Genomic DNA, 19,504 nt, shown 5'->3' on the forward strand with positions numbered 1-19,504 from the left:
TTGGGGGGGGGGGGAAACCCCGGGGGGGGGGCCCCTTTTGGCCCTGGCTTTTTTTTCCCCCCAGGTTCCAACCCAGGGGGGCCCGGGCCCCCCCCTGCCCCCGGCCCCCCGGAGGGGCCCCCCCCCCGGTTCCCCCCCCCCCATGGACGCCTTTCAAAGGGGGCAAAGAGCCCGGGAGCGGCCTCCCGGAGAGGGCTCCGGCCCCGCAGCACCCGCGGCACGACCATGGGGCCCCGCTTTCCACTTAGCCCGCGCAGCGAACCCCCGGGAGCCGCTCGAGAACTCCGCCAGCGAGTCGTCCGACACGGAGCTGCCAGGTAAGCGCGGCTCCCCGCGGGGCGCACGCGGAGCCTGCCCCGCGCACCGAGCCGGGAGCAGGGCCTGGCCTCCGCGCCTCGCGTCGGGACCTGTCCTTTTCCCCGTTCTCCATTTGACCGTGAACGCGGAAATTTACACGCTTTATGGAGCGGACATTTAGTGCTCTCCGGAGGCATCTCCACGAGGTCCCCACGCGCCCTGAGAGCGGCAGATGCACGAACCTACCACCGGAGGGGCGGACAGCCCCTCTTGACGAGGAGCGAATAGAACGGGAAAAGTTAGGTTTTCGCAACTGGGTGCCATGGGGCCGCTCAACCAAATGAGAGGAGCAGATCGAGAAGGTGGTGAGTGAGAGAAAAGTATCCAGAGAGACAGAGACCGGGACAGACACACCGACAGTGGGTGACAGATTGAGGAGGAGATACCAAAGAGAAGTGGGGGGGCGATAAAAGTCAGAAAAGCAAACTGGGGTCGAGGTGGAGACAACCTCAAGGAAAAGGAAAACAGACGGAGGACAGCGAGGGAGAGCGGTCCAAGGGATGCGGCCCGACTCCAGGCAAGACCCCCCTCAACTTGGGATCCCGGCCCCACGCGCGCCCCGGGAGCCGGGAGCCGCTTGGCCGCTGGGCCAGGGCTTGACTGCTCGGCCACGTCTCCCTCCGCGCTGCCGGACTCTCCCAACTCAAAGCCTTTCTTCCCGGGCCCAGCCGGGCCGTGCGAGCCGTGGCGCGGCCGACCCCGTCCTGGCCCGACCTCCTGGGTCCGCAATCCGCTCCCACACTCGCCACCCGAACACGGCGGCGTTGGCGAGCTCCCCACTCCCCGGCCAGGGGGTCCTCTTCTGCGTTCATTTTTTAATCCACCGCCGAGTGTTTCTCTACGCGTTTTTAATCTCTATTTATTTCTGTTTCGCATCCCTAAGTGACTTTCTCTGAGAGGTTCTGTTTGCTTGGTTAAAAAAAAATAGTCAACGCTGGACTGTACTTTTGTTTTCAAAAGTTTTAAGCATGGCCTTTGCTTGGTTTTTATTTTTAAAACCCAGAGAAATATGTCGTTATAGGTTGCTTTTTTAAAACCAAATCTGTGAGCATAAAATTAAATTTTACCTGTATTTTTCTATACAGAAAGAAGTACTACAGTAGGTATATTTCTCTGGAATTTGAAATACCTACATGCAACATTATTCTTTGGGAGATTTTTTAAAGTCGATCCAAAATGGCGCGTTTCTCGGGTAGTTTTTCAAAATCCATTTACAGGAGTGTTGCTTGGGGAATTTAAGTTATCTGACTATAGTGTTGTATTTCCCTGGGATTTAAAAATTACCTCAGAAGGACATTACTGCGCAGGGGTTAAAAAGCTATCTACAACAGCACATTGATTTGTAAACCCCAGAGGAGTAAGTGCCGGTGCCTCCTGGAGTTTGTACACGCACAGCCCTGCATTCAGTCAGGGGTGTGTTTGTGGCTTCTTACTTTACATCTGCTCTGTGTTCCTACCTGACTATTTTTAAGAGTTTCTGACCCTTTCTATGCTTGTAGGCTTAGAGCTGTGAACTTTTTTAGGCTTCTGTGTTTTGCTTCTAAGTTCTTTTTTTATGTTTCAGTGTTTCTATGACTGCGTGTGTTTTGTAGCTACAAGGGAGAGAGGCTACAGCTCCAGGTCACCTAGACAGTCTGTCAGTCTGGGCTGCCCGGCTGCGGCTGGGCCTCCGGACGCGAGGCCTGGAGCTGAGGCCGAGAACAAGACTGTGTCTGCCTGCCCGGAGGGGCTCCCGGGCAGCCCCGGGGAGAAGAAAGTGGAGGGCTGCAGGCCATACCACCTAGTTCATGCTCCACTGACCAGCTAGCTTCAGACTAGAAAAATTAGATCCTAGCTCAGAAGAGCAGAGACCTCCCTTAAATTTAGACTGACTCTTGAAAGTCAATTGCCGCTGACATTAGCAGCTGGGCTCAAGCCTAAACCAAGCTCGGAGAGCAGGCCCTGCCCTGCCAGGAGCCTAGGCCCGCGGCTGGGCTCCTCTACTCCAGGCACCCAGACCAGAGGTGACTGCCGACGACCAGGCACGACGGGCTCTCCCCAAATGGGGACGATATCAGGGCCCCTGGCGGGAGGGAGGGCCGCCAGCGCCGATGGCGGGTTCTTCGGTGGAGCCGGGACGGGTACGAAAGGGCATAAGCCCAAGGTGACGAAGCGTCCCGTCCTGCCTGCTTCAGAGAAGGAGCGCAGCGGGGAGCCCAAGGGGCCTGAGGACGGCGGTGCTGGCGGCGCGGGCTGCGGAGGCGCGGAGGACCCCGCCAAGAAAAAGAAGCAGCGGCGGCAACGCACGCACTTCACAAGCCAGCAGCTGCAAGAGCTGGAGGCCACGTTCCAGAGGAACCGCTACCCCGACATGAGCATGCGGGAGGAGATCGCCGTGTGGACCAACCTCACGGAGCCGCGCGTGAGGGTGAGTCGGGGCGCACGCAGGCGGCCGGCGGCGCGGCCTCTGCCGCAGCCCTCGAAAGCTTAGACTCGCGCTCAGACTTTCACTTTCCCACCACTCAGACCTGCTCCCTCTCTCCACCGTAGCAGATTCCACCCTAAGCCCAGTCTGCCCAGTTGCCGCCAAGCCCTTTGGCCGCTAGCACCCTCGGCGGTCGGTCCTTCAATCCCTCTGACCCGCATCCTACCTGACCCTCGGGCTCTACTGCAGCCCAGTCCAAAGACCTGTGGCCCCAGGAAGCGTTCCCCGCCCTGGAGGGCCCAGGGCCCACTCGGATGGGACCACCCTGGACAGCGCAGAGGGTTCCCCACCGCTGGGGACCTCAGAGTGGCCGGCGTCTCCCCCGGAAAACGAAAGGGAAAGGCGGGTCACCCCTTCCTGGTAGCCTGCGAGAGGCCCGAAGGGTGCCTAAGCTCCGGGTCTCAAAAATTTCTGGGATGGTGGTCCCATTCTTACCGGCTTCTCCAAAATCTCTGGAATTCTCCACCTGACTCCTCCCAGCTATTCAACCAGTCAGTAGCTGGGCCCTTTCCCTAATTCCCTTTCCTGTAGGGCTGGGGTCAGGGGGGCTGGGCGGGGGAGGGGGGAGGCAGCTCTGGTGGATGAGTGACCATCAGGTCGAGTCCCTTTGGAGATATAAGATTTCTGACCAAGACCAGACTGCACCCTACTTCTCCTCACCGTTTTGTTCCCAGTAAAAGCAAGGCTTTCCTGCCAGCGCAGCAGGAGAATCATTTCTTCTTTGGTGCACAAATATTTAATCATATTGGGAGCACGTCCCTAGCCAGACCAAAGTCCCACCTGGACTCCTGCTAGAACCCCAGCTCCCACTCCTCCCTCGCCCGGACGCCAGCCCGTGGGACGGGAGTGAAGACAGCACTCAGTAATCCTGAGCTCACTAATCCTGCCCAGGGTTTATGGTGGGCTGTGGGGTGGAATCAGGCCATGTCAGTGCGGGAGCCTGGAGAAGGCTGAGAGACAGGGCTAGCAAGTAGCTGGGGAAACTCAGCTCAGGGCTGCAGGACGGCTGGGGAGGGCAGAGGGAAGATAGGTGAGGATCTGCAAGGACCAGGAGTGGGGGAAGAAGAGGAGGTTCTTACTAAATTCTGTGGGAGAAAGTGGAGGGGAGGTTAAAGAAACTAGTATGAAGTGAAAGGAAATTAAACATTTGCAGAGAAACGTATCTGGCAAACTTAGGCGGCAGAGAAGAAATTAAATATTTAAGGGAGAAGCAAGAGAATCAAGTATTTGAGAAAATAATCAACTATTAAGAGAAACAGTGAAGGTCAGATATTTGGAAAGAAGGAAAAAATAAATATTTGGAGGAATCAAAAGGATCAAAATGGGGGACAACAAAGAAAATGAACTATTTGAAAGAGAATAAAGTGGTTCAGATAGTGTGGACCAAACGAAAATAAACATTTGGGACAGAAATGAGAATATCAAATATTGCCCAAAAAGATGGAAACAAACTGAGGAATGAAAAACAGATTGAAGAATGGGGGGAGGAGGAATATTCTAAGTTTCAGGGAAGAAAAATACTTTTTGTATTCAAGGGAGAAGAAAAACGACGGGCTATCTAGGAGACAGATAGGGACCCGTTTGGGGAAAAAAGCAGAAGATAGCCTGGTTGAGAAAGGAAGAAAAAAACGAATATTTGTTAAAACAGAAGATCCGTATATTAGAAGGAGAAAACGGATTTAATTTGGGAAGGAGGATAAAGATGAGAAAAAGGAAAAGACTAATTTTTCCTGGGGACAGGAAAGCAACCATTATGGAGAAAAGGCAGGAAATATGGAAGAAAAGCGATATTCGGAGAGAAAGAGGCGAAGCGAGGGCTAGGAAGGAGGGGGGTGGTCCCGCCCTCGGCAGCCCTGACCCTGTCCTGCCCCCTTCCCCCAGGTCTGGTTCAAGAATCGGCGAGCCAAGTGGCGGAAGCGGGAGCGTAACCAGCAGCTGGACCTGTGCAAGGGCGGCTACGTGCCGCAGTTCAGCGGCTTGGTGCAGCCCTACGAGGACGTGTATGCTGCCGGCTACTCCTACAACAACTGGGCGGCCAAGAGCCTGGCGCCAGCGCCGCTCTCCACCAAGAGCTTCACCTTCTTCAACTCCATGAGCCCGCTGTCATCGCAGTCCATGTTCTCGGCGCCCAGCTCCATCTCCTCCATGACCATGCCGTCGAGCATGGGCCCGGGCGCCGTGCCCGGCATGCCCAACTCGGGTCTCAACAACATCAACAACCTCACCGGCTCCTCGCTTAACTCGGCCATGTCCCCGGGCGCCTGCCCTTACGGCACACCCGCCTCGCCCTACAGCGTCTACCGGGACACGTGCAACTCGAGCCTAGCCAGCCTGCGGCTCAAGTCCAAGCAGCACTCGTCGTTCGGCTACGGTGGCCTGCAGGGCCCGGCCTCCGGCCTCAACGCCTGCCAGTACAACAGCTGACCGCCCGGCCGGCCACGAGGGCCGCACGGTGCGGGGGCGGAGGACGCACGCGGGGCCTCGCTCTGTGCGCCCGCCGCGCGCCCGCGCAGCCCCTCCTCCCCCGCCCCCCTCCGGGTTGGTTTTGTGTTTGCTTTTCCGGACCCCACTCTGCCCTCCAAAACCAGACAAAACAAAAAGACGTCGGAGCGAAGTGCCGCGAAAAAACGGATGAGTTGCAATTTCCTCGGGATGCGCGGGTGCGTGTGTGCGCTTTCTCGGGCTCGGCGGCGGCCAGACCCGGCGCACCGAGAGGACGCCCCGTTGCCCGTGTTCCCGCCGCGCTGACTCGGACTGCGTCGCCGCGCCTGTGAACTGGACGCGCGGGAGCCTGGCCTCGGCCCCTACGAAGCAAGACGCCCCCTCCGAGCTGGGCCCGGCCGAGCGAACCTTAGCTCGATCCGGATCCGAGTTGGAGCGGGCGTTGGGCCGGGGATGACAGTGTCTAGCCCGGGACCAGGGACTCGCTGAGGAGCCGCACGCGGCCCCGGCGCGCCCCCAGGAGCCCTCGCCGGCCTGGCGCCCGGGAAAACTATTTAAAGGCTACGGAGCCGCAGATGCGGCGAGAGGATGGGGTGGGCTCGTCTCTGAGCACCCCAGCTTCCCCGCAGGCCCAGGTCCTCTGCTCCGCTCCGGGCTGGGAGGTGGCCCCCTGGTCCCGGCGCAGAGCTGCGGTGCAAGAAGAGTGGAGCCGAGCCGGGGAGCTCCGGGCATGGCCACGGCCTCTCGCCGCGCCCACTTTGCACACCCGCTCTCCGGCCCGCGCCCCTGTTTACAGCGTCCCTGTGTATGTCGGACTGACTGTATAGAATTATAAATCTGTCTATATCGACTTGTCCATGTACGTCTATTAAAACCATAGTACGAGCGTGCTAACCGCTGCGGAGCCCTGACTGCTTCATTCGGCTGAGGAGGGAGGTGGGTAGAAAGGGAACTTCGCCACCAAGGGCCCTGAGGGTAGGAGGGAATAGCAGAGGCAGACCCCGCCAGGGCCCATTCCCCCACTTCCCCACCACCATTCCCGACCTTTCTGCCGGCTCCCGTGAGGGCGCTGCCGGGCATTCTCGGCTCCCAATCTCTGCTTCGGGCGCTCACCGTCTGGGCTGCTCAACCTAGGCGTTGCATGCGTGGGCCGCCCTAACCGGGGCCTCCTCCCAGCCCCCCTCAACACCCCGGCCCAGACTCTGCAGGCTCTCAGGGTTTGCGCGATCCTTGTCTGCCCAGGACGTTGGGATGGGACCGCTGAGAGCCTCTTTAGGTCTAGGGTTGCCTTTTCTCCTGTGGGCCCGGTATCCCCACCTTGGAGCCCTGCCCTAGCCATTCCAGGAGGGTGCTGGATCTACCAGGGTCTAGCCAGGGCTCCCCCCTCTTTTCTCCCCGCCCCCCAACCCCACCCAGGGGCATGTGGCTTGCCGGGGAAAGCGTCCATCACACAGAACTCACTTCTCACTTCCCTTCCATCCCAACTTGTTGGAGGCTCCCGGCTGCCTCCACCTTTCCCCACTTTTGGAAACTGCTGAACAAGACCAGCCTGTAAACTGCCTGTGAAGTTCTGCTTTCCTTAAGTAAGTCGCTTCTAATGGCGATACAAAATGTTTGTAGCTGCAGCCGGGAGGAAGGAAGGGCTGGTAATTCTGCTTTAGAATCACCTTGAGACAGGGATTGGCACTGCCCTGGAGCTGGACCCAGGCAAGCCCTAGCTGGGAATGGGGCGCATCCATGGGCTTAGTCATGAGCTAATAGCTGGAGAGCCCTGTGCACTCATTCTCAAACCAGGTCAACACTGTGTTGTCCCTATTATACAGATGATGGAACGGAGGCTCCACCACATGATGTAATTGGGCCAAGGTCACACAGAGACAATAGTCTTTAGATTCCAAAGCCAGGCATCTTTGCACTGGTCTTCTCACCTTCAGATGAGGTGTGAGGAAGGGTCCTTCCTAGAAGATGGCCCAGCCTGATGCTGTAGGATTTGGAGTGTGGGGTTCTAAAAGGGACAGGGCCAGATACACAGACTGAAGGAGGGAGGTGGGGGGAGGGAAGGCTGGGGCAGGGGGTGGAGCCAGACCACCCCTCCCCCAACGGCTCCAGTCCAGAGCTCTGACCCCTTACTGGCTGGAAACATAAACACAATCACATCTGGACTCAGAGTGCCTTCCCCAGCCTCACACATCTGCCAAGGCCAAGGGACCCTGGTTACAGTTGAAGGCAGAAGGCAAAGGAGACCTAGAAGGAGGTGTGACTGGAGGGAAGTGGGAAGCAGGAAACCTTCTTCTGAAAGTCAGGCCCAGCTCCAGGTGAGAGAGGGGCCAAAGAGGGGCTCTGGTGGAGACTCAGAGTGTCTGTGGGGCCACAAGCCAAACAGCTGCAGATGGCTGGAAGGGTATAAGCAGCCCACAATAACCCCACCATTCGTCAAGGACCATGGCCAACATGGTGAGTATAAGACCCAGCCTTAGGCTCCACCAGCTATCCTGACCTAGCTGTTATGTGGCTGGTACAGCAGATAGTATCCAGCCCTTTCTAACTGCACCAGCTGCAAGATTATCTCTGTAGGAGGGGTTGAGGAATATATAGCGCTCTGAAAACCAAATCCTCTGAGAAAAGGCGGAAAGTCCTGCTCCTGCTCTGGCTGAAGAAGACCAGGGAGGGGGTGTCATTCATTCAGCCAACATTTACTATGTTTCTGCCCTTGGTGCTAACGGTTGAGCAGTGGAAAACAGACACAGTCCCTGCTCTCAGGGACAAGTAAACAAACGTGTATAATTACAAACTGGGCTGAGTGCTTTTGAAGAAGAAATGCTATAAGAAAAAATGAGTCCTGCTTTAAACAGGGTGATCATGGAAGGCTGTTCTAGGGAGGAAGTTCCGTCTTCAGTAGCAAATGCTATCATTTATTGAGCCCATTTGGGGCCCAGGGTCCTGTGCTAAGTGTACACTCCTCATCGATGAGCCCCTTTACCTGCACAACAACCCTATAAAGAAGGGTTTTCATTATCCCCTTTCCCTGATGAGGCCCCAAGGCTTAAACAAGTCAGGTCACTGGCCCAAGTTAACACAGCCGGAAGTAATGAGGTGGATTCAAACCTGGGCAATGCCCATTCTCTGCACTGGGCTGCCCCAAGCCAAGCACGTGGGCAACATGGGCTGGGGGGCGGGTGGCGGCTATGACCTTGAAGAGATCATAATTTCAGCTGTCAACATGAGACTAGCTCCGGGAAATAGAAGAGCAGATTTGTTTTTACCTGGTCCTGACAAAGTGACCCCCAAAGGGCTGCTGCAGGTTTAGGGGGGACAGGAATTAGGGGCAGAAGGGCAAGAGGCTGGTACCCAGCACTATCTGCAGGCACTGTGGGACACCAGAGGAAAATGGGATTAGCCACTGTGTGCAACCCCCAAGAGCCTGGCCATTGAAGGAGAGGTACTGAGTCACCTCCCCTAGATTTATGGTCCCAGCATCCAAGTGGAAGTCACAGCTAGAAGATCTGCCGTGGAGTGGGCATTGCCCATGGAGTCCAGGCCCTGGAGGGGGCTCTGTGATGCCCTTCAGCTCCCCCTGAGATAGGCAGCAGGGCCTCAGTCACCTAAAGGGCCAGTCTGGGAAATGAGAATCAGGGTGGTTTCATGGCCCTTGACCTCCCCATTTCCTGGGCCAGTCACTTGGCTCTGCTATCCCCAGGAACCTCTTAAGAGCAAGGGTTTGAGTTCTGGATCCACCTCTGAGTTGCCTTGGGCAAGAGACTTAATTAAGGTCTCTGAGCCTCTGTTTCCTCTTCCATAAAAGGGAATAACAACAGTCACTTCACACAGTTGTTTAAAGGATTAAAGAGATAATGCACATAGTGTTAATTGGGGTGCTGGTATTGTAAGTGCTCAATAAGTGGTTATTATTGATGGCGGTGTTGTTGTTATTAAATATTATTTGGGGTCCAACTTTTCTGGGAGTCATGAATGTGAGTCATAATTGACAGTCCTGCTGACTTCCCCACCCCACCTTCCTTCCATCCCACTCCTGGAACCATCCTAGACTTGGACTCAGTAACCCAGCCTGGGAGACCCAGAGGAATGGGGCCCAGTCCCTGCTGTGCGCTGGGTCTGGGGACAGGCAGGTCAGCAGTCAGTACTCTGTAAGGGCTCCCTGCAACGTGGGAGGAAGATGCTTGAACACTTCTTTTTGTGTTAATCATTTCATCAATAGCTAACATCAGGCCTTTACCAAGCGAGCCCCAAGCCTCATACAAGCACTTTATAAGAATTACAGCCTTTCCTCCTCACAGGAGGGAGGGGATTATTCCTCTTACGCTGGGAAAAAGGGAGGCCCAGAGAGCACAGCTAATTTGGAGAATCTCTCTTCCTCTGTGCTGCCTAGGAGGTGGCAGCCATCTCTTACTCAGCGCCCTTGTGAAACCCAAGATCATCAAAGCAAAACCACGGTGAGACACACTGAACAGCCATTAGGATAGCTGCCCTCAGGCCCTTGTGAAGCCCAAGATCATCAAAAAGAGGACCAAGAAGTTCATCCGGCACCAGTCATACCGATATGTCAATTAACCCTAGCTGGTGGAAACCCAGAGGCATGGACCACAGTGCACAGAAGATTCAAGGACCAGATCTTGATGCCCAGCGTTGGTTATGGGAGCAACAAGAACACAAAGCGCACGCTGCCCCGTGGCTTTCAGAAGTTCCAAGTCCACAGCATCAAGGAGCTTGAAGTGCTGCTGATGTGCAACAAATCTCACTGTGCTGAGACTGCTCACAGCATCTCCTCAAAGAACCGCAAAGCCACTGTGGAGAGCAGCCCAGCTGGCCATCAGTCACCAACCCCAATGCCAGGCTGCGCAGTGAAGAAAATGAGTACACGGATTGTGTGCACATTGTGTTCGTGTTAATAAAGCCATAAAATCCTGCCACCTGGAAAAATAAAATAAATAAAATAAAAAATGTGGGAGTCAGGACCTGACCATGCTCCCATCCACTGTACTACCCACCCTCCTGAGGAGAATCACATTAGTACTGGGTGGTGGGACTGGGGGAGGGGGGATGAACAACTATAATTCATGTCAAGAGGTTGGGCACAGCTGGGCTCTGGGAGAGAGAACAAAAAGGCACCAGGCCTTGAGACTTACCTTCACGGAGCTCACTCCACTGGCTGTGAGAGAGCAGCAGGGGGCATGGGTGACAACAGGGACTGAGGAAGTCCTGAGGCGGGGGGGAGCAGAATGGGAGGGGAGCATGAAGGGCCCCCATCTCATTCGCTGTGACAAGCTTCTCATTTCCTAGATGGGTGCTTCCTGTCTGCCTCCCTTTGGAAGCCCCCCCCAGGCTTCCTCCCACCCTTGCCAGCCTGCCTCTTGCCCCTCTCACCAGGGGAACCCCAGGTTTCACAAACCTGTGTTGACTTTGCAGGGCCCTGGACCGGTCTCCCCGTTGGCTGGTGTTGTCCAGAGCAGGTGTTGCCCACTATCAAGTGGCTGCAGGGCACCCAGCACAGTCGCCAGCGCCCAGCCAGGTTGGAGGGGCTGCGATCCTGTGAATGAGGATGCTGCAGAGCAGCAGGTCAGGGCGCAGGAAGCTGCACTTGGAGTGGGGTGGGCCCAGGGCAGATGGCCGCAGGGAGGAGGAGAGCTGCTCGGGCTGTCCCAGTAAAGTGGTCACACGTCTCACTCTGCACCATCCCCTGCTGTGCACTGTACCTGTTTAATTTCTCTTATGAGCCTCATTTTATAGATGAGGAAGCTAAGGCTCAGGAACGTCAAGCAACCTGTCCAAAGGCAGCTTTAGGGACTCGGATCAAGCCCGTCTGCCCGCAGAGCCTATGGCAGGGCACTGGCAGTGGGGCAGGGCTGCGGCAGTCACAAAGAGCCAGGATGTAGAGTCCGTTGCAGACAGCAACACTTGGAGAAGTGTCTGCACACAGTTGGTGCTCAATAAGTATTTGCTGGCCCGGCTGGTATTGCTCAGTGGTTGAGCATCAACCTATAACCCAGGAGCTTATGGTTCGATTCCCAGTCAGGGCACATGCCTGGGTTGCAGGCTTGATCCCCCAGTGTGGGGTGTGCAGGAGGTAGTGGATCACTGATTCTTTCTCATCATTGATGTTTGTCTCTCTCTCCCTCTCCCTTCCTCTCTGAAATCAATAAAAGTATATTTAATACATAAATAAATATTTGCTGAATAAAGTATTAAGGGGCTGTCTCTCCTTACCCCTCACTCCACAAAATATATCTTGGCTCTCTCTCTTCCCATTCCTTTCTCTCCTCTCACTTGCTTTTTTCCTTCCTCCACTCACTCACTCCTCCCTCTCAGCACAGCCAGCTCTTGGCACTGCCTTTGAAAGTGTATCTGGCCCTGGCCTGGTGGCTCAGCTGCTTGGAGCATACTCTGTGCACCCAAAGGGTTTGGGGTTTGATTCCCAGTCAAGGCACATACCTCGATTGCAGGTTCAGTCCCTGGTCGGGGTGTGTACGGGAGGCAGGCGATATCTCTCTCTCTCTCTCTCTCTCTCTCTCTCTCTCTCTCTCTCTTTCTCTCTCCCTCCCTCCCTCCCTCCCTCCCCCTTCCTCTCTATAAAATCAATAAAAACATATCCTTAGGTAGGGATTTTTTTTTTAAGTTCACTAGTATCTGAACAAGAAAAAAACAAATAACCCAATTCAAAAATGGGCAAATGACTTGAATACACATTTCTCCAAAGAAGATACACAAATAGCCAATAAAAACATGAAAAGATGTTCAACATCACTAATCATTAGGAAAATGCAAAGCAAAACCACAGTGAGATACATTACATATCCATTAGGATGACTGTTACCAAAACAAACAAACAAACAAACAAACAAAACACAACACAAAAAAGTCCCAGAAAATAACTAGTGTTGGCAAGGATGTGGAAAAACTGGGACCTTTGTGCATTGCTGGTAGGAAAGTAAAATGGTGTAGCTGCTGTGGGAAACAGTATGGCAATTCCTAAAAAATTAAACAGAATTACTACGTGACCCAGAAATCCACTTCTGGATATAGACCCAAAGGAAACAAAAGCAGGGGCTCAAACAGATACTTGTACACCCACGTTCATAGCAGCATGATTCATAATAGCCAAAAGGTAGGAGCAACCCAAGAGTCCAACAGATGAATAAACAAAATGTGCAGATACAATGGAATACTATTTAGCCTTAAAATGGGAGGAAATTCTAGTACATGCTACAGCATGGATGAGTCTTGAAAACATCATAATAAGTGAAATAAGCCTGTCACAAAAGGCCAACTATTGCGATTCACTTATATAAGGGACCTAGAGTGGGAAAATTCAAACAGACAGAAACAGGACTGTGGGAGTCGGGGGAGTGGGGCTGTTGTTTAATGTGTCTAGACTTCTCAACCTTCCTAATGCCGCGACCCTTTAATACAGTTCCTCATGTTGTGGTGACCCCCAACCATAAAATTATTTTCGTTGCTACTTCATAACTGTAATTTTGCTACTGTTATGAATCATAATGTAAGTATCTGATATGCAGGATGTATTTTCAGGGGTCGCGACCCACAGGTTGAGAACCGCTGGTTTAGAGCTTTGTTTGTGGGTGAAACGAAGTTCTGGACCTGGATGGTGGTGATGGTTGCACAACAATCTACTTAATGTCACTGAATTGTACACTTTTCAGGGCACTTTAAAAAGGTTAAAATGGCAAATTTCACCTCGGGTGTATTTTTCCTTTTTTAAAGTCTGTGTGTTTATGCCCTTACCTTATGCAGAGAGGCACTCAGAGGCTGGTGCCAGAATGCCCAAGGCTGCGTCCATCAGAGCTGGTCTGTGCTGTGGGGAAACCTTTCCTTGAAGGCCTCACTGGCAGCCTTGGGAGGACCGGTGACCGCTGACCTGCACGTGGCCCTCACCTCATTCTCCACCCCTCTGTTCAGTGTGCAGCGCGACCTCATCAAGGACACTTCCCCTGCTGAGCACAGTGTGGTCAAGAGAGTGCAACTGGGGTGGATGTCTTTTCTCTAAGTTTAGCATAAAATTAAATAATAGGTTTGCCAATGCCTTTTCCCCCCGCTCCACCATCTCTACCTAAAAACCAAACAAGGCAGGCTGCAAAACAGTATACAAGCGCAGTAACAGTTTTGCTCTTATCTATGCACAGAGAAATTTCTGAATGTGCACTAAGTGTTAACACCAGCTATCTTTGTGGTGGGAAATCGGTTTTATTTCATTTGTCTTTTCCAAGTTTTTTTGCACTGAGCACATATTACTTTTATAATGATGAAATGAAACAATATTATTTAAAAAATACGAAGACCTGTGATCTGTAGGGCAGGCAGGGGGCTGCTGCCCAAAGTCCCTTCCTCGCCCCAGAGGTGTCGGTCATGAGTCATCACGTTCCGGGGATGATATATCAGCTCTCGGGATTCAGCCTCGTTTGGGGAGAGGGGAATGTGACAGGTGTAAAGTAAATGCTCACAGATTTTTACAGAGATGAAATTTCTGTTTTCAAATACATTCTCCTTTAAACAGATGTCAAATTAATGGATGCCAAGAGGAATATTCAAAGAGTAATTTGTAATGACCTTTTATTGCTAAGCAAAGAAGGCTCAGAGTTTAAAAACAGTTGTCATAAGCTGGGAGCCCATTTCTCTCCTCTTCCCTCACTGCACTCCCCATCCTGCAACTCAGCAACCTCTTTGCACCGCCCCCTCACCTTACACACACACACACACACACACACACACACACACAGTGTGTGTGCCTGCCAGCCAGCTTGATCATGGAATAGTTATTAAAGAGGTCCAAATCACCAAGGTTTTACTACACTACTAAAAATAGTCATGCTTACTTAGCCTTACTTAGTGCTTAATAAGCACACCATTTCTAATTCTTCTGCCTGAGTAAACGAAAACATCATTCCAGAAATGCATTTTTACTGAAACAGGAAGGCGTGTTCTTTTCTTCTTTGTTCGTACACTTTATCCTCTTCCCCCTTCTTCCTCCACCCTCTATCCCGTGTCCCCCTCAGTGGCCCACCCCTACCCTTCTGAAAATTTCAAAACACAAAGGGGAAAGTAACAGTAATTTGGACTTGGCTTCCATGCAAAATGGACCAATTTTTTTAAGTGTCGGTAATTTGTCCTGAAAATGGATATAGGGAGTTGGGCTGGAAAGGCTTTGAAGAGTGGGTTTTATGAGTGGAAAATGAGGCCTGCGTGTGCGAGAATGTGCGCTGCACGCCCCTCCGTGCCTGGAACAGTGCGGCACGCGCGGGAACCACAGCTAATAGCGCCATTACTGCCATTATCACATTACGTTATTATTATTCATCAGAATCAGACAAAGCATATTAACCCATTTAATTGAACCAAGAGCTTAAGGTCCCAGTGACCGTGGAAAGTGCTTAGCAAACCCTCCCAGACATCGCAGCCATAAAGCACCGGCCGCTCTGCTGCTCGCCAAGCTGTGGCCTCTCTGGGCACTTTCCCGGGCGCACTGGGGTGATGCTCATTCCCATCCGACTGCAGCCTTCCAGGCACACACCTCTCTCCCTGTGTGTAAACCCCTTCTAACCAAGGAAGCATTTACACAAAAGACACACAAACACCAAGAACCCCTATTCTACCCCCCAAGCTGGAACCCTATTGAGTCACCAAGGCTGGTACTGAGTACTGACTCCCACCATTTGTGGTGAACACCTGGCTTCTCCTGAGCTTAGTACCCACTCCTCCAAAGCTTCTGTCTCTCCCACGTGCAGAGACCTGCGCAGCCTCTTGGGGCAGCGGCCACAGCCCCTCTGATCTAGTCCCCGGGCTGGGCTCCTCCCTGGGACACAGCCCGGCCTCCCAGAGCCCAAGTTTCCTCCGTCGGATGGGCACTGGGTCTACCTGCTGCCCCTCAGTTTGCTGTCAGGCTTCTAAGAGACCCCGGGTGTGACCAGTATGTAGGTTCCCGGGTGGGCTGTTGCTTCACACAAACCTGTCCTTGATCATCGCACTGACCTCCTATCGTTGGAGACGCTCTGCGTGAGAAGCTCTTGCTTGGTCAAGGTGCCCGGCCCCTCCCTTCCACATCCTCCAGTGCCCCAGCCGGCTGGCCTCACCGGGAAATATCTTGCTTTATTTCCTGGAGGACAATGGCACTTGGGGAAGCTGCTCTGCCCCCAGATCCTCCCCGGGGTCAGGAGCTACCGCTTGAGTGGGACGGCATCACCCTCCAACTTGAAGTCCATTTCCTGGGCCTGGGGCAGCAAGTAGATCCTGCCTCGAGCTCAGCCCAGCCAACCTCTGGGGGGTGACAGCCCGAGACAGGCAGACCAGAGGTTTAAGAGAATGGACTGTGGAGTTAGAGCCTGGGTTCAACTCACAGTGCTCCCACTTCCTGCCACAGAACCTCTCTTAGCCTCCGTTTCCTCATCTGCAAAATGGGAAAATGTGAAGACATGTGTATAGTGTTTGACAATGTTGTCTGTGACCTAATAGGCTCAAAATAACTCCTGGGTCTCTCTGCCTACTTTCTCCCTCCCCCATCATGACTCGACAGCTGGCATATCTCGGGCGGTCCATCACTGCCTTCCATGTGTTAGGGTTAGCCCTCCCCGACTGGCGCTGGGAGGAGAAATATCTATGGGTGGAGGAATTGAGGTACGATTGAAAGTCAGGTCTGAAGTCAAGGGTGAGAATGGGAAAGGAGAAATCAAGGCTAACTGGAGCAATCTGGGAAGGCTTCCTATTAGAGGGGGCCTGGGGCAGGGTGTTGAAAGATAGGATTAGAATGGGTGTGCCAGAGGGGAGGGGAGACTGAGCCAGGCAAAGGGGGGCCCTGGGAGGCATAGGGAGAGGAAGAAGGCAAATTAGGGGAGCCTTAAATGCCAGGTGAGGGGATAAAGCCACTCTCAGAGGCAGCGGGAATCCAGTCTGCCAGATTGCTGCCCTGCTTCCAACTGCCAAGCTGAGCACTCAAGGTCCGCAGGATCTGGCTCCAATCTCTGTCCCCAGTTCCCCGCCCCACCCCACACTGCAGGCTGCAGCCATACCAACTTCCCAGCACTCCTTTCCCCTCTTTCCCGTGTGCCTGAGGTTCCTTCTGCCTGGAATGGCTTCCACCCACCACCCACCACACGCATGCACGCACGCACGCACACACCCTACTGCTTTTCCCCCCTGGCCCCAGCTCCTCACTGCATAGGTCCATCCAGCCTTGCTGGTATCCGGTAGATTTCTCTGTTTCTCCCATTTCTCTCACTCTCCACCGAGGAGGAGAACCAGGAGCTGCCTTCCCTCCAGCTCTGCGGTCCTAGCTCTCCCGTTCGCCAGGGGCTGCATCACACCAAGCGGAAAGCACAATGAAACTAGAACCTGGGAAGGCGAGGCCTGTGGCCGACCTGGTGGAGAGTGTGGGAAGAGGGGGCACTCGTGTGTTACTGAACCTCTGTCACATCTCGCTCCTTCTCCCCGGTCCCCACCCCTGCGACTGGAATCAGCAACCATCACCTCTCCTTTCTGAGGAGCCCCGTAGGGAACTCTTGCTTTCTTGAGCCTGTGGGACGATGGAGCAGGCCCAGGCAATTGGGGGCTCGGGACAGACACCAAACCAGGTGGGGATACCCTGAGCGCAAAGCCTGGCCCGGTGAAGGGCAGTGTGTTTTAGGAGGGGTCCTGTCTCACCCACACCTGAAGAACACAGAGGGGTACAGTTCCTAGCATCGCAGGATTGGACTTCGAGGGGCTGCTGGAATACACAGGAGAGCATATTCTCAGACACTGCCTGGGTCTCCGTAACACAGGCCCTGCTTCCTGCTGGTGGAATCAACAGCAATTTTTTTAAAAATCTGGTGACTTTCCAAACACCTCCAGATCCTTCTCACTGGGGGAGGGCCTGGGTGTGACCAGAAGACTCAGGCCCAGGTCCCCCCTGCAACCCACTGCAGCCCCCAAACCACCAGGCTGGCAGGACGGAGATGAGCGGACCATGTGGGGACAGCTCTGTGGGACCCCGGGGCCGGGGGTGGGGAGGAGGGTCCTGCTTCCCACCACCAGGCCTGGACAAGCAGAGCCACTCTGCCCCGAGCAAATCAACTGAGAGCCTGGGCCAAGCCTGTTTGCGTTGGTGAGAGCCCAAGTGGGAATTCCAATCTGCCAGTGTTTGCTCTACAGGCAAATAGAGCCAAACAGAAATGCTGCTTTGGGACTCTGCGCCAAATATCCGTCGGCCGGCCCTGCCAGCAGTGTTGGGCCAGCCCTCCGCATGTCACCGCTCACAGTTCTCTGCTCTGTGACAGCCTTCTGCCTTTGCCCTTAAAAGCAGCTCGCCACAGCCCAGTGGCCCATGCTCATGACTTCCCTGCTGGGCCTGGGACCCAGACCTTCCCGCCAGGCCCGCCTTGCGTGTGCCCATTCTGCACCAGCTCCATCTGGGGACCCAGTCACCCCCACCCTCCGCAGGTGCCTGACCGCTGCTCCCTGCTCTTACTTCTTACTCTCTTGCTACCGCGACTCAGCCCCTGACTGGCATAGCCCACTCTGCATCTGGCCACTAAGCAGAGGCAGAGGTGACAGCCAGAAAGCACAAACCATAAGTTGACTACGTCTTTTTTTATTTGATCCTTATACCTGGTCAGTGTATCAGCCCATTTCTCAGAAGAAACAGCTGAGGTTTCCAAAGGCCAGACATATTGCCTAAGGTCACCAGATGAAGGAATCCAGGTCTCCTGACTCCAAAACCTCGGTGCTTTCTAACTTGCCTCCCTGAAGGAAGTTTCAAGATGCCTGGGGCGTTGGCCAGGGGGCCCAGTGAGAGCAGGTGGATGTGTTTTCATATCCCCCTGAACGAGGTTGGCACAGCCAGTGTGAGCACTTGGCAATGTCTGCTTTCCCTCCTTCCCCCTAAAAGGAGCCATTGCCTAAGGCCCGCCTGCCCTGTGCCCACCCACCAGAGCACCCCTAGAAGCCACCGGCCCTCCTGGTCAGGCATTGAACGCATAGGCCCTGGCTTCTCCCTGCCCTCCTAGGGCACAGACACCCTGCTAACTTCAGGCCCACCTCCCCAGGCATTGGCACAAAGTTCTCTCCACCCCAGGGAGCAGCACAATCCCTGCCCCAGAGGGCTCCCCAGAGCATGGCCACAGGCTGCACTCGCCAGAGCTATCCTTGGCATTGTTCACACAATTCTCAATTTGGTCCTGAGAGTATGAACATTTGCAAATGGAAATGACTTGAGTCTCTTAGAAGATGCGTGCTCTCTGCAAACAAATGTTGTTACTTCCTCAGGGAAACTTTCTTCCAGTCTGACTGGACTTCTGTCTCCCCTACACAACCGTAGGCACCAGGGGACCAGGACTAGATTGTGGGCTCCTCTTTACAGAACCCCCAGTACCCAACCCAGCTCAGTAAGCAGTCAATGTATAAATGAAACCATGAATATAGGTTTCCACCTGCCCTTGTCATGTGGCCTCAGGGGTGCTGTCACCTGGCCTAGAGCCCATGGGACCCTTTTGTCCAGTCACTCTCAACTCTACCTGATGTGTTTTCTGCTGACCTGACTCCCCAGTGTGGGTCTGGGATCTTTCTGCACTCAACTATGGGTGCTGGTCTCCCCCACCAGGTCGACCCAGAACCCGCCCCTCCCTCTGTCTGAGATGTCACTGCCAAGGTGACAGGCCTCAAGAATACTCCCCAGCAGTGGAGCAGAGGGAAACAGCCAGACCTCTGGCCTGGCCCATTTGGGAACAGGGGGTACCAGCCACCCTGCCCTACCTGGGCCTTCGGATGGCTCCATCATAACCAGAGCAGTTGGTATCAGGCCCTGGGCAGCTCTGGCAGTCATGTGGCTAGGAATGTTGCAAAAAATTGCACCTTTTCCGTGGGGGGTCCTAACCAACCATAAGAGGGGAAGCAGCCCAAAGTGCCTGTTGCTGGCCAGCCAGACCCGCCCACCCTGAGCTCCATGGCCGCACAACAGAGTCCTGCCAGTCACAGCTGCATGCCTGGTGCACGACCACTGCAAGCCTAGGAGAAAGCAGAGACGACTCCAAAGAGGGGTCCCCAGAGCAATGGGCCCACAGAGAGCTGCAGCTCTGCCAGGTGTGGGGACGGCCCGTAGGTGAGCCCAGAGAGGTTCCGAGGGAAGAGGCCACATCAGCTCAAAGGGGCCAGGCACTCGGGGCTGCTAGGCCTGGACTCCTCAGGGGGCTTTCCCAGAAACACAGTGGGGGCTTGCTGCTAGGGTCAAGGAAAAGAGACCCA

At 54.3% G+C, this 19,504-nt stretch overlaps 1 protein-coding gene across 2 annotated transcripts; it reads left to right on the forward strand.

Annotated features, from left to right (window-relative positions):
* The first annotated feature begins 22 nt into the window (after positions 1 to 22).
* Positions 23 to 5,497, forward strand: PITX1 (paired like homeodomain 1). 2 transcript variants are annotated; one of them, XM_006086571.3, is made up of 3 exons: positions 23 to 317; positions 2,532 to 2,764; positions 4,703 to 5,497. In XM_006086571.3, the coding sequence occupies exons 1-3, from the start codon at positions 143 to 145 to the stop codon at positions 5,243 to 5,245; spliced, it is 951 nt and encodes a 316-aa protein (XP_006086633.1). In that variant the 5' UTR covers positions 23 to 142; the 3' UTR covers positions 5,246 to 5,497. The 2 variants fall into 2 exon arrangements, with proteins under 2 accessions (XP_006086633.1, XP_023607920.1); XM_023752152.1 differs by lacking the exon at positions 23 to 317 and adding an exon at positions 373 to 662.
* The last annotated feature ends 14,007 nt before the right edge of the window (positions 5,498 to 19,504 follow it).

The sequence above is a fragment of the Myotis lucifugus genome, unplaced genomic scaffold (assembly GCF_000147115.1).
Source record: "Myotis lucifugus unplaced genomic scaffold, Myoluc2.0 scaffold_28, whole genome shotgun sequence".
Lineage (NCBI taxonomy): Eukaryota > Metazoa > Chordata > Mammalia > Chiroptera > Vespertilionidae > Myotis > Myotis lucifugus.

Bases quoted from the DNA above. Each gene is read 5' to 3' on its own strand.
- PITX1 (XM_006086571.3), top strand. From the start codon at position 143: ATGGACGCCTTTCAAAGGGGGCAAAGAGCCCGGGAGCGGCCTCCCGGA. The intron at 318-2,531 runs GTAAGCGCGGCT...TGCCTGCTTCAG, and splicing joins GTCCGACACGGAGCTGCCAG to AGAAGGAGCGCAGCGGGGAG. The intron at 2,765-4,702 runs GTGAGTCGGGGC...CCCTTCCCCCAG, and splicing joins TCACGGAGCCGCGCGTGAGG to GTCTGGTTCAAGAATCGGCG.